At 39.5% G+C, this 13,393-nt stretch overlaps 1 protein-coding gene across 1 annotated transcript in view; it reads left to right on the plus strand.

Annotated features, from left to right (window-relative positions):
* The window catches only part of LOC135710983 (hemicentin-1-like), a 277,039-nt gene that overhangs the window by 114,038 nt on the left and 149,608 nt on the right, over nt 1-13,393 (plus strand). The window contains exon 2 of the mRNA XM_065233722.1: nt 1,445-1,738. Coding sequence (XP_065089794.1) covers nt 1,642-1,738 — 97 coding nt within the window. The 5' untranslated portion in view covers nt 1,445-1,641. The remainder of the gene's footprint in view (nt 1-1,444; nt 1,739-13,393) is intronic.

A 13,393-nucleotide genomic window follows, 5' to 3' on the forward strand; every position in this document is an offset into this window, starting at 1 on the left:
CTTTTTCGAACTGTGTACGACCGCTTGCACACCACTGTGTTATGGTTTCTTGTGCAAGGGCAGAAGATTCCAACAAAGCGAGTATCACGTCAACATATTACAACCCAATCCCTTCTTGACCTGCGATCTGGCACGACCGGCACTGGTATTGCCTAATTTTAGATCACCAGTTTTTACACTTTGAGGATGATTGCTAGTCCCAAGCATTATCTGTTAGCTCACTGTGTAATTACAGCTGATCTGGCGATAACGGAGTAGCTCCGCATTAACTTGCAACAGATCAAACAAAACAATGTCAGACGACAAGTGCCATTCGCATTCATGGTTTTCAATGATGGATGATTAGTTATGGAATTTGCTTGAAGCTAGAAATCGAAACTTTTCTCAACAAAAAATTAAAATCAAAACATATTGGAAGCAGATGGCAGAGTCTCCCATTTAACGTCACAGCTCCTTAAACTGTTTCCATAATTCCCCGAAGAGAACTATCTGCAACCGGTTGATTATGAAACAATTTGCCTGAAATAATTGATAACTTTCACATCGTTCACGGTTCCACAATGCGCCCAAATCGATTCATTCATTTCCGAAACGACTCCGGTAGTTACAGTCACAGTTTGCAGCGGACAATGTTCCCGAGTCACCGCGCATCTGGTCGCGTCCTTTGCTTTGGCGTACTGGATAGGTATGTGGTGGGTATATTAAACGACCCCGCCACGCTGTTGCCGATCATTATCGTTTGCAATGTGTTTTGAATAAAGGACTTCCACTATTCGGTCTGTTTATATCACTGCCAGCTATAGGTGAATGTAATATGCTGCTGCTGGTTCTACTACTATCCACAAAAACACCCAATTGGCAATTCATGAACTTACATTGTCTGCGGAAAGGACAAGCCGACCTACTGATGGCTACAGTGCGGATGGCAGAAGGGCGATAGAGTTATCCTCTGTGAGGAAATGCCATTAGAAGTGCATAGTTGCCATCGCTTCCATTGATAATGACATGGACGATGGTGGTATGCTGCTGCTGTCGATGACGATGATGGCGATGATGGTGCTCCAATTTGTTTTCATAGCATAAAAGGACGACGTAACTTTTGTGGCGTCGTGAATAATTGATGTAGGCGTCAAGCAAAATTAACCTGGCGGCAGTGGCCTTCTACGAATTCTGGGTACCTACTTCATTTGATGGAATCTTTCCTCTCAGAATCAATTACAAAGTTCATTACATTGGAATTGAGGTTTTTCCCTAAAATATATGATCGAGAGTATCTAATATTTCCCACGAGATAAACATACTTATTTCAATTTTAACATTAGATATTCTAACTTATAGCATAACTCTTAACTCTTACTGCCTTTCCCAGAACACCAAATGATGTATCATTCCATTAAAAACCAACCAAATCATTACACATAGTTTACATTTTCCTCCGTTTCAGCCTGAAATGAATGGGACAAAGTTGCAACTACTGGATTCATCCGTGAGAGATAGAGATCATCATCAAATGCAGTCGACCGCAGTTGCAACTTCATAAAAGGTTCAGACTATTGTGCTTCCCTGTACAACACAACTGTCACCCCCCGCACGCGTGCCGACACTAAAGGGAGAAACGAGGACACTCTGGAGAAGCTGAAAATGAAATTTAATGGTTTCGTGAATGTTTTATGCTGCAAACTGGTGCTAATTATTAATTTAGCAGATGGGAAGCTGATGCACGAGAAGGACAAACACGGTAAGTGATGCACGGTTTGTGGATAATTGTTTTTGAAGTTACATCCGCAGCCTGTCAATCAGAAAGGCTAGGTGCATGGGTGGGAGAAAATTCGATTAGCTTTGCGATCGGTTGACGCATTTTGGGGTGTGATGTGTGCAGTCAACATTTCAATTTGTGGCACCGCGTCCCACATACAGCATAGCATAGGTAGGAGATGCTCAGGTAATGACACGGATTGAATTTTTTGAAAAGACCATAATTGTAAGAAAAGAGCACACTGCTATTACTATTTTCTGGTTCGCAATCAATTAAAAACAAGATCAGTTTAAACTGACTGAACACCCAGATTGAAAATACCATAGATTAACCATAATAAAGATACATATAATATGAACTCAATACTTCAACAATAATTTTAAAGATCTCAAAATGTTGCAATGTAAAATCAATAAATTAAATGTTATCAGTTATAAAACTGTTCGCAAAAAAATAGTTTTTTTATCGAACAGATACTTAAGCTGATACTCTAAGGAAGCCTTAGTGTGTGCTGTGCTGCTACAAACAGAGGGTAGCAATTTCAAATTTGTATGTTTTGTGGAAGCTGACATTTGTGCCTTTGAAGTTTCACGCTAAGGCTTCCTTAGAGTATCACCAAGGGGTCCAAGGCCAAAAAAACGAAATTTTGGAATGCTGCTCCACAGTGGTAGTAGATGGAGCATCGCGAATTCAACTGTATTTTATATAGGGGAAATGACGGCTTCGGCACGACAGACTATTTTCGGCAACCTAAATTGAAACACTATTTTCACTGGATTTTCTTACGAAAACACTTCGATGAATGCATGCAAACGATTCTTTATGCTTTCAGCTTCAATTTGACTATATTTTTACTACTGAGAAAAAGCAATCTAGCAGGGTTTTCTTGAAATGAAACACACGCACTACAAATTGTAGCTGATTTCGAGTTGCCGATAATAGAACAGCAGATTTACATGCAGTTCAAATGGAACGGTTGCCGAAGAAAAACTGGTTGCCGACAATACTCGCTCTCACTAGAGAAGATTGGAGCTTTGTAAAAGCGTTTCAAAACAGTTTTTGACAATTCTTTCGACTGAAATTGTTAGAGCAGCTGGCAGCAAAAGATTGTAAACAAACCAATACTGCATATGTGTGCGTTCCATAGAGAAAAAGGCTATAGAAAGAAGGTCGCTGCTTAGGTTGCTGAGAATACGTAAATTCCCCTAATCTACTTTTTTTTTTTTTTTTTTATAGTCACTTTAACACTCTTGGGTCATTCGTGACTTGTCCGGGGGTGAGATTTGAACTCGTGACTTTGGCGTGAGAGGTATGGATGTTAACCACTATGCCGGGGTCGCCCCTATATAATCTACTGACTTAATCAAAAAAGTGCTTTCAAAGGGATTTTTCACATAAGTATCACCCAAAATCCTAAAATTTTTAAAAATATATCATGGTCTACTATGAAAAATATAAAATAAAAAACTACACGAAGATGAAAAACTACCCAAAATCAAATACTTTTCCCACAACTCCCGAGTTCAGCCCAATAACTCAAATTTGAGTTATACAGTGTTTTCCATTTACTCTTGAGTATATTCTACCCACAATTAAGTTTAATGCACGTAAATTTGAGGATATGCAATTCACTCAAAAGTAACTTATTGGGCTGAACTATATCGTTGGGTAAAATCTCTTATTCCATTTTTGACAACAATACCGAGTGCAAGTGAGAGACTCAACTCAAAATTAAGAATAATGAACTCAAATTTTGGGCACTATTTTTTCTCCGTGTATCTTTTCACCTAAACATATAGAAGGATTTCTTGGGCAAAGATGAAGAGCTACTCAAAATATGAAACTTTGTTGAAAAAACAAATTTTTTATGTCTACACCTAACCAGGGGATGAAAGATTCGCTTACCTTACAATTATGTGGTATTCGTCATCGGAGGATGTTAATGAAGACCGCATGAACGGAGGATGCGAAAAAGGAGAAGAAAAATGTGGAATGCATTATTGAGAGAAATTAATCATCCCAACAAACAATTCAAAGTCACAAATAAGCATACAAATTGAATAAATGCTGTAAAACAGTGTACAATGCTGAATAAAACATGAAGTATGTGCTGAAAAAAGCTCATTGAGCACATTGTCGCTTTAATTCGACTGTTTTCAATTGTTTGAGTAAAATGCTGTATTAAACGTCTTATAAATGTTTTCTAGCTCCATTATTAGATTTCATTGCATTGCTTTACAATATTGCTGAATAAAGGTGAATACACTCAGCAAAATAGCTCTTATACCACCCAACAAACAATTCAGAGTTGGTTGGAAAATGCTAACATGAAGCTTTAGTGTGATGATTTATTAGCTAGAGAATGATCTTTAGAAGAGGGTAGGTGGATAGTTCCGTTAGAGTACGGCAGTATGAAAATTGAATAGAAGTTGAAAATGAGCGAAGGGCCATTAATGCGACAGTTTTGAAAGATAGACGCACATTTTTGCCTAACCCGTACGATGTACGCGGGGACTTGAAGTATGTCTCCAAGTCCACAGGCAAAAATGTGCGTCTATCCTTAAAAACTGTCGCATTAATGGCCCTTCGCTCATTTTCAACTTCTATTCAATTTTCATACTGCCGTACTCTAACGGAACTATCCACCTACCCTCTTCTAAAGATCATTCTCTAGCTAATAAATCATCACACTCAAGCTTCATGTTAGCATTTTCCAACCAACTCTGAAAATCGTTAACTTCGCGTATGAAGTAACATAAAAACACTTTAAAACTCAAAGTAGCAAATAAGCATATATATTGAATAAATGCTGTATAACAGTGTACAATGCTGAATAAAAAGAGTTGTCGAATTATGTGCAGAAAAAGCTCATTGAGATCGATAGATGCACATTTATTCAACTGTTTGCTCTGATCTTATTATTTAACTTATTAAAAGCTGTAAAAGTGTTAAATGTCTTCCCAATTCAACGCCAGAAGTTCGGTCTAATAACAAACTGAATAAGTGTAATTTGTACATACATTGACACTTTAATTCGACTGTTTTCAATTGATTTGATAACATGCTCTATTAGACGTCTAATAAATGTTCTCTAGCTCCATTATTAGATTTCATTGCATTGCTTTACAATATTGCGGAATAAAGGTCGATACAGTCAGCATAATAGCTCTTATACCACTATGCGTCCATGTAGCACGACGTATTAGATTCATTATTCGACAACACTGATTCAGTCTTACAACAAGGCGAAATCAGTAGAGTAGTGGTTATCGTTTCCGCTTTCCAATTAGAAGGTCGTGAGTTTAATCCTAAGCTCAACCCTTTTTTTATTTGCGTAGAACATAATTAATTTAAATAGTAATCATCGATCACATGACTCACGATAATGAACGCATTAATCTAGTTTAAAATATAACCGAGCATCTTTTCTTTCGACTTGAAGATGTGAAGAGGCAACATTAGTCTCATTTAAAACAACGATGAATGAATTAATCATTCCCACAGGGCCTTTAAGGAGCTAGAGTTGCGATCGGGAGTGCTGATAGGTATTTACTTTCATGCAAGCTTTTATTGATTATTGAGTTGCACATATGATGCATTCTAGGATAGCTCAGATGACAAGGCAAGCGACTGGTGATCGGAAGGTACATGGTTCGAATCCCATGTAAAACGACATGTATAAGTAATTAATAAATTTTCTAATATCTGTGTGGTGCCAGCCACGTCAATACACTTAAGAAACACACACTTCCCTGCCCCCCTCCCCCGTCTTATTTTCGGGTTAATTTTCCCACAGTTGATAAATCGTTTAATAAATGTATAAATGTATATTAATGTCTAATTTAACGTTACTTCACTTGAGAATCAAGCGTATACAAAGCATCACTGTTTTAAGGAAGCAGTGCTGTCTAAGAAACGCTGAATAATCAAAAATGTTATCGAATAAAAGCTCTGTTACCACTCATATAAGTCGAATAAAAGCTTATCGACATACCTTAAACAACACCAAGTAGATCAATGTTGTGGTTGAATAAATTCTCCAGATTTGTGTGAACAAAGTTCAGAAGTTATTATTAAAAATAGTACAAGTACTATCAAGCATGCAGTTGAATAAAATGGCCAACAAGTCGTTTCTTCAATAGACGATTGTTTGTTGGGATGCCAAAAAAGACTGGGTCTCGAACCACTAACCTTGCAGTTATCAGAACTGTGCTTTTTCCAGCACTCTCTCTATGCTTCGGAATATGCATAGACTAAAAGCTAATAAATAAGAAGCACTCATAGTATGATCGCTCACGAGCAGAACTTTTCGTACGTTGTGTTTACGGATGTATAAATAAAAGACAGTGTTTTTTACCGTCCTGCCATGGCGGAGGCAGATGAACTACTATATTGATAGTGTATAGTGATCAGTGTTGGGAAAATATCAAAAAATCAAATCTCACCAACGCCAAAGATCACGCTTGATTTTCGTAGACGAAAATCAACAAGCAAACTACTGCGGTTGATTTTGCAAGCTGTGATATCGCAGCTCGGAATATCAAGCTAACAAAACTCATCAACTGCAAATCTCCCCAAACTGTGGTGAGATTGAGTTTAATGATTTTTGCTTTAAGCTGGGTTTAGACAGGACAAGTCAATTGATCAAGTCAGTTGAATTCAACTGACTTGAATGTGAATTGAACGTGTAAACCATGCCATTCAACTGACTTGATCAACTCACTTGAATTGAAAAAAGTTGAACCAGGCTCAAGTTTTCAAGCCGATTGAATTCAACTGAGTTGATCATTTGACTTGCCTAGTCTAAACCCAGCTTTACACCCAAATGCAACCGAAACTTTCATAACGGCTTGAAGCAGTCCCTTCGCGTCTGCCATCGGTGAAGATTAAAAAGAGATAGCAAACTATGCTTTCTCTTTCTAAAAAACGATGTGCAATGGAAACATTTTTGTGTCGAGTCAACTTTCAGCTTGATTTTTGCACGTTGTGAATAGTCTCACAATATCAAAGGAGCTTGTAAAATCAATATCAAGCATGATATTTTGTTCCAATATCACGCGTGATATTGCGAGCGCATGAGAGCGGAACAATATCAACCTGTCGCAGTTCTCTCGTTCCTGCCATCCAAGTCGTCCCGGCCCTGAGTCTAGCGCTGGCGATGGGGTCTTCCAAGCTGCCTATCATGGCAAGTATCCTATTAGTAACGGCAATCCCCGCTCTGACGAATATTCAATCCCTAGGACTGCGCCTCTAGCAAGTAATGCTGCACCTGCTTCTTCGAATGTCCTGATGTACTACCAAAATGTTGGTGGGATCAACAGCTCTCTCGCCGAGTACCAATTGGCCTTCAGCGACGGTTCCTATGATGTTTACGCACTTTTCGAAACTTGGCTCAATGGACATACCTCAACGAATCAGTTGTTTGGCGAATCATATTCCGTTTATCGACAAGACCGGTCGCCTTCGAATAGCAACAAAACCACTGGAGGTGGTGTTTTGCTGGCTGTTCGCTCGAGTTTTAAATCCCGTACGCTCGACCCTCCTGATGGCTCGGCGGTTGAGCAAATATGGATCGCAATTGCCACTGTCGATGCAACACTCTACCTATGCGTTGTGTATATTCCCCCTGATCGGGAAAGCATATCGATTCGCTTAACTGGGTGATTTCGCAGTTAGGACCAAGAGACAACGTTATCATCCTAGGCGATTTCAACTTGAGCTCGATCTCTTGGCAGCGTAGTCCACATGGTTCCCTGTACCTGATTACATCACGATCCTCGATTAGCTTGGCATCACGGAAGCTGCTTGATGCGTATAGCACCGCTGGACTCAGACAAATGAGTGGAATTGCAAATGAAAACAATCGTACGCTTGATCTATGCTTCGTCTGTGAGGAACTTTGCGAGCACAGCACAGTTATGCAAGCTCCATCACCGCTCGTTAAAATCTGCAGGCATCATCCTCCTGTACTGATGGAATTAAAGATAAGTCCACAGCAACGCTTCCAAGATACCTCTGAAAGCATCGCCTATGATTTCAGAAAGGCTGACTTCAACAGCATGAACGAGTTCCTCGCACATGTCGATTGGGACGAGGTGCTTCAAAATTGTGATGCCAACCTCGCTGCGTCGACCATATCTGGTATCCTGTGGTATGCCATCGATCAGTTCGTTCCCGTGAAGTCTAGACACGAACCGGCTAAGCCAGCCTGGTCAAATGCTGACCTCAAGCATCTTAGGACTGTGAAGCGAGCAGCTCTCAGACGACATAGCAAGTATCACACGGACTCCACGAGAATGAGATATATGGCGGCGAGCACTGAATACAACCAACTTAATAATCGTTTGTACAACGCATATCAGGACCATTTGCAAAGGCGCTTCAAGACAAATCCCAGAAGTTTTTGGCGTTACGTCCATGACCAACGGATGGAATCCGGACTGCCCTCTACGATGACCAACGGATTGTTCGAAGCTGATTCCACCACTGACATCGCCGACCTGTTCCGTTCTCAATTCAGCAATGTTTTCACTAATGAACACATCGACCCGCAGCATGTAGCCGTCGCCACCAGAAATGTTCCTCAACTTTCGGCCTCTGGGCTACAGTTCGTGATCACGAACGATATGGTTATATCAGCCGGAAAGGATTTAAAATCCTCCACGGGATGTGGTCCGGATGGGATTCCATCGCTTGTCCTCAAATGCTGCGCGGATACACTTGCAATACCACTAGCAAGAGTATTCAACCTATCTTTGGCTACTGATGTATTCCCAAACTGCTGGAAGCAGTCGTATGTTTTCCCAGTTTTCAAGAAAGGCTGCAAGCGGATTGTTTCGAACTATCGGGACATCGCTGCGTTGAGCGCCACTTCTAAGCTGTTTGAGGTGATCGTTCTGCATAAGCTGGTTCAGAACTACGCACACTACATTTCGATTGATCAGCACGGATTTATGCCTAACCGTTCGACGACAACTAATTTGACTCGTTTCACTTCGTTCGTGATCCGCCAAATAGAAAATGGTCAACAAGTAGACGCTATTTACACAGACTTATCAGCGGCGTTTGATAAAATGAATCATCAAACCGCAGTTGCTAAATTCGACAAGCTGGGAATGAACAGAACTTGCTTTCCTGGCTTCGATCCTACCTAACCGGTCGAAGTATGTCCGTCAAAATTGGAGACCACGTTTCGCCCTCCTTTCCGGTTTGGTCCGGTGTTCCCCAAGGAAGTCACTTGGGGCCGTTTTTATTCTTGCTGTATATGAACGATGTCAATTTCATCTTGAAATGCCTAAAACTCTCGTATGCCGATGACCTGAAGCTTTACTACACGATTAAGCAACCACAAGACGCGTTTTTTCTGCAACAACTGGAAGCCTTCGCTGAATGGTGTCATATTAATCGAATGTCGCTGAACGTGTCCAAATGTTCGGTTATTTCATTTGGCCGCAAGCAATCACTCTTCCATTTTAGCTATGCTTTGGGAGGCGTGAATCTACAACGTGATTCGACAGTCAAGGACCTGGGGATTCTGGTTGATACAAAATTAACCTTCAAGGATCACGTCGCGTACTTTGTGTCTAAAGCCTCATCGCAACTAGGATTTTTATTTCGCTTTGCAAAAAAGTTCAAGGACGTTTACTGCCTAAAAGCTTTATATTGCTCAATTGTGCGCCCTATCTTGGAGTATTCGTCTATCGTCTGGTCTCCTTATTACCAGAATGAAACTCAACGCATCGAAGCTGTTCAGCGAAAATTCGTCCGGTTCGCTCTACGTCATCTTAGGTGGAGAGATCCATTCAACCTGTCCAGTTATGAAAGCCGTTTTCTACTTATAAATCTGGAATTACTAGAAGCAAGACGCAACGTGGCAAAAGCGTGCTTTGTTGGGGATCTTCTGCAAGCCAACATTGACAGTCCTACGCTTCTTAGTTTCTTGCACATCAACACACGTCGTCGCAATCTTCGGTCGCACTCGTTTATCACCATCCCTCCGGCAAGAACTAATTATGGCTTTCACGAACCTTTGCGAAGCATGTCCCGTGTATTCAACCGGTGTTATTATGTGTACGATTTCAACGTGTCACGAGAAACAAACAAGCGTATTTTTAAACAAATTTTATGTTAATTTATGTTATTCGTTAGTTTTGTATTTAGTTGTAGAGCAGGTGTCATTGGGGTAAACATTTTACCTGTTGACTGATAAACAATAAACAACAATAAATTGATTTCTGATTTATCCAACACTGATAGTGATACAATATAACACACAGGTGGTAGGGTAGAAACACAGGTAGTGGTTGCACAAACATACTTCCCCCAAAACCAACGGTTTTATACTGTGCACATGATATAAAAAAAAAACTATAATTATTCTAAAACATTTTTCAATGTATTGTCGGCGCAATAAATCATCAACAATGTCGCAGCGTAAGCAAACTGCGTGAAACGGCTTCTGTTGTGATCTTTCTTTTGCTGGTTCGATGGCCAACAATAAACTGATGACACTATAGTGATCACCTATAACTGCTCAAGAATCTGGAAAACGCACTCGCCGTTGAAATGAGCATGTTTCTCTACCAAGAATCCTGCGGTTCACGATGAGCCAAGAGCGAACATGCTCTGCTAGATGGCAACCTTGGTGGCCACACCATCGTAGCTGGGAGGGAAGCAGAATCCTCAGAGTTAATGCAGATGCACTAAGAGGTGTTTCTCCGGAATTGCAACGGAAAGGACAATCACATCGAAATTTTATAAAACGTTGCCCGCGGGTATCGAACGGCTGGTCTCGGCACCATTATGATCGCTCACGGGCAGAACTTTTCCTACGTTGTGTTTACGGATGCATAAATAAAAGACAGTGGTTTTTACCGTCCTGCCATGGTGGAGGCAGATGAACTACTATATTGATAGTGTATAGTGATACAATATAACACACAGCTGGTAGGGTAGAAACACAGGTAGTGGACGTTTGCACAAACATAGTACAATAATTTGATTTCGCATGCTTTTACCATCGACAAACCGACATGAATGACCATAGCAAAAACAATACAATTTCTAATCAAAGCACACTACTGACATCTGGCTCCTTTATAGCGGAAAATATTAAGCTAAGCCATGAACTCGCATGCAAAAGTTATGAATTGGTTAGTGTCTGATCTATTCTGGACAAATTATTTTTATCTAGATAAAAAAAATACTATGGTTTTGACAGTTTGGATAACTACACATTTAAATCTGCCGTTTACGATTTTCGGACACAAGTTAGAATTAAGTGTCATGTCGGTTTGTCGGTGCTTTTACTGCTGAACGAGAATTTTAAATAAGCAAGTGTGTGTGTCGTTCTACAATGTTATACAGTATGCAAAAAAAGTTTATCCACCCCCCTACCAATTTACATTTTTTTTTTGTTTTTCTGTTGAAAATCAGTTTTATTTTATGAGTGTTCCTCCATGATTTATCAATTTATGATTATTAATCACATTTCCATTGAAAATACGGCGTTTATATCTTTTCTGAAGATTTCATTTGATAAATAATGAAAAAGGGTAAAACATTACGCAAAAATTACCCCTAACGGATACTACGATTTAAGTGTGTTTTACAGAGTTTTAGTGTGTATTCTGCAACTTTCTCGAATGTAAACATTGTGTCTAGCTGTCATTTAGTGCTCTTGAAGTTTCGTGCTCAAAATTTCAGTTTTGTGTTCAAACTTGGAAGTAATTTGTTACAAAATGCCCAAAAAAGCACAAATTTCGATCAGTATCCGAAATTTGATTATTGAACACCACAAAACTGGCAAACTCTACCGTGGTATTGCCGATATTGCCCAGCTTCACAAAGATACGGTCGCTAGAATTGTGCAGATGTTCAAAGAGCGTGGTTCTATCTCACCAGCTTAGCGATCGGGGCGTCCTTCAAAGACAACTGGCCGAATTGACAGAGCTATCGTGAAGAAGACGGAGCTGGACCGGGGACTATCAGCTCCGAAAATTACGAAACAGATTGAAAGCGAGTTTTCCGTTCAACTGACATCACAATCCGTACGAAATCGTCTTCATTTTCAATGGCAATGTGATTAATAAACATAAATTGATAAATCATGGAGGAACACTCATAAAATTAAACTGATTTTCAACAGAAAAACAAAAGAAAATGTAAATTGGTGGGGTAGTGGATAAACTTTTTTTTTGCATACTGTACATAAAAAAGCTTGGTGGTATAGTCGAAAGCGTAGACAGATTACGAAATAAAACAGGCAAAACACCATTACATCGTCTGCGAGGTCAACTTATATCATTCGCTGCGGGATTGGCTGTGAAGGATGATAGGAAATGCAACATTCGATGTAATAGTTTTTTTTTTGGTTTGCGTGTAATAGTGGTGAAGATATGAACCGTTTTCTATGGTTATCCCTTAAAATTTAGTTTTAAATTAACTTCTTATATGGGTAATTCCATCTCAAGTGACCGAGCCAGTTGTATCGACCCTCTCCGATTTGGATCAAAATTGGTGGAATAACTTATTATGGACCAATATTGAAAAATCCAAAGGCAATACTAACATAAAATGGTCTAGAGCTTATAACACCTACGAATTTGTGCAACGTGCTAATGCTAATGCTAATGCTAATTTCTAATGAACACCAGATTTCAATGCTATATATCTTTGCAACCATTAAAGATTCAGACGGCATTGGGTACCGTTTAAATAAGGATTTTGGACGTACAATCGAATGGTATAATCATATTTACCAGTGTTGCCAACTTTGCGATTTTTGCATTTGAAAACTTAAAATGCAAATATCTCAAAATGCCCTCAATTTTTTCAAAATCTGATGACACCCAAATGTGTTTTAAGGTCCCCCCAAACTGGCGTGTTTTAAACGCGGCGGCAGTGAATAATTCGCGGCTGGAAATCCACAGCGTTTTAAATGCATGGCGGCTTACGAAAGTGCTCAAACCAACGCGGCAAGTTGACACTGTTCGCGCGTTTTGGCAGCGTTTCTTTTGCGTTCGCTTTCGATTCGCTGTCTGCAGCGTTTTTGCCGTCGAAGAAGCGCGGTTTGTGTACCGAAAGTGATTTTTAGGTGATAAAAAGTGACAAAAACGTAAACCTTAATAGAATTGGTTCGAAACTATTTTTTCAAAGATATCTGAACTTGTAAATTTAATTTACTGTTCCTTGAAATTTTATCAAGATCTCAGACTGCCATTGGAATTTCTACAATATTTTCATCTAAAAAACTCTCTGAATCTCCCCGAAATTCTAGCATAGCTTCTATATAGTTCCATGAACTTCAAAAAAATTCCTTACTCTATTTGGAATTCGCTCAACTTGTAAAAAGATCGGTAAACTGCAATAAACTCACAGGCCTTCAAAGAAGCTTCCGGAGGAGAAATCTTGTTGACCCACGATTTGTACAATTGCATATGCTATGCTAAATCTAAAGAACATGTTAGTAAAACTACATTTATTTATAAGGAGAATTTAGAAACTGTAAGTTGAATTTCAAGGGAAGGAGAAAATCCAAAGCCACATTGTAGAATAAACTCAGTTCTGAGAATAATTCCATTGATTTTTTTAGGAGTATGACAAATGAATTCAAAGGTGAGGTCCGGAGAAGCATTT

Source organism: Ochlerotatus camptorhynchus, unplaced genomic scaffold, assembly GCF_037179485.1.
Source record: "Ochlerotatus camptorhynchus isolate MF236.1 unplaced genomic scaffold, CSIRO-AGI_Acam_v1.1 ptg000412l, whole genome shotgun sequence".
Lineage (NCBI taxonomy): Eukaryota > Metazoa > Arthropoda > Insecta > Diptera > Culicidae > Ochlerotatus > Ochlerotatus camptorhynchus.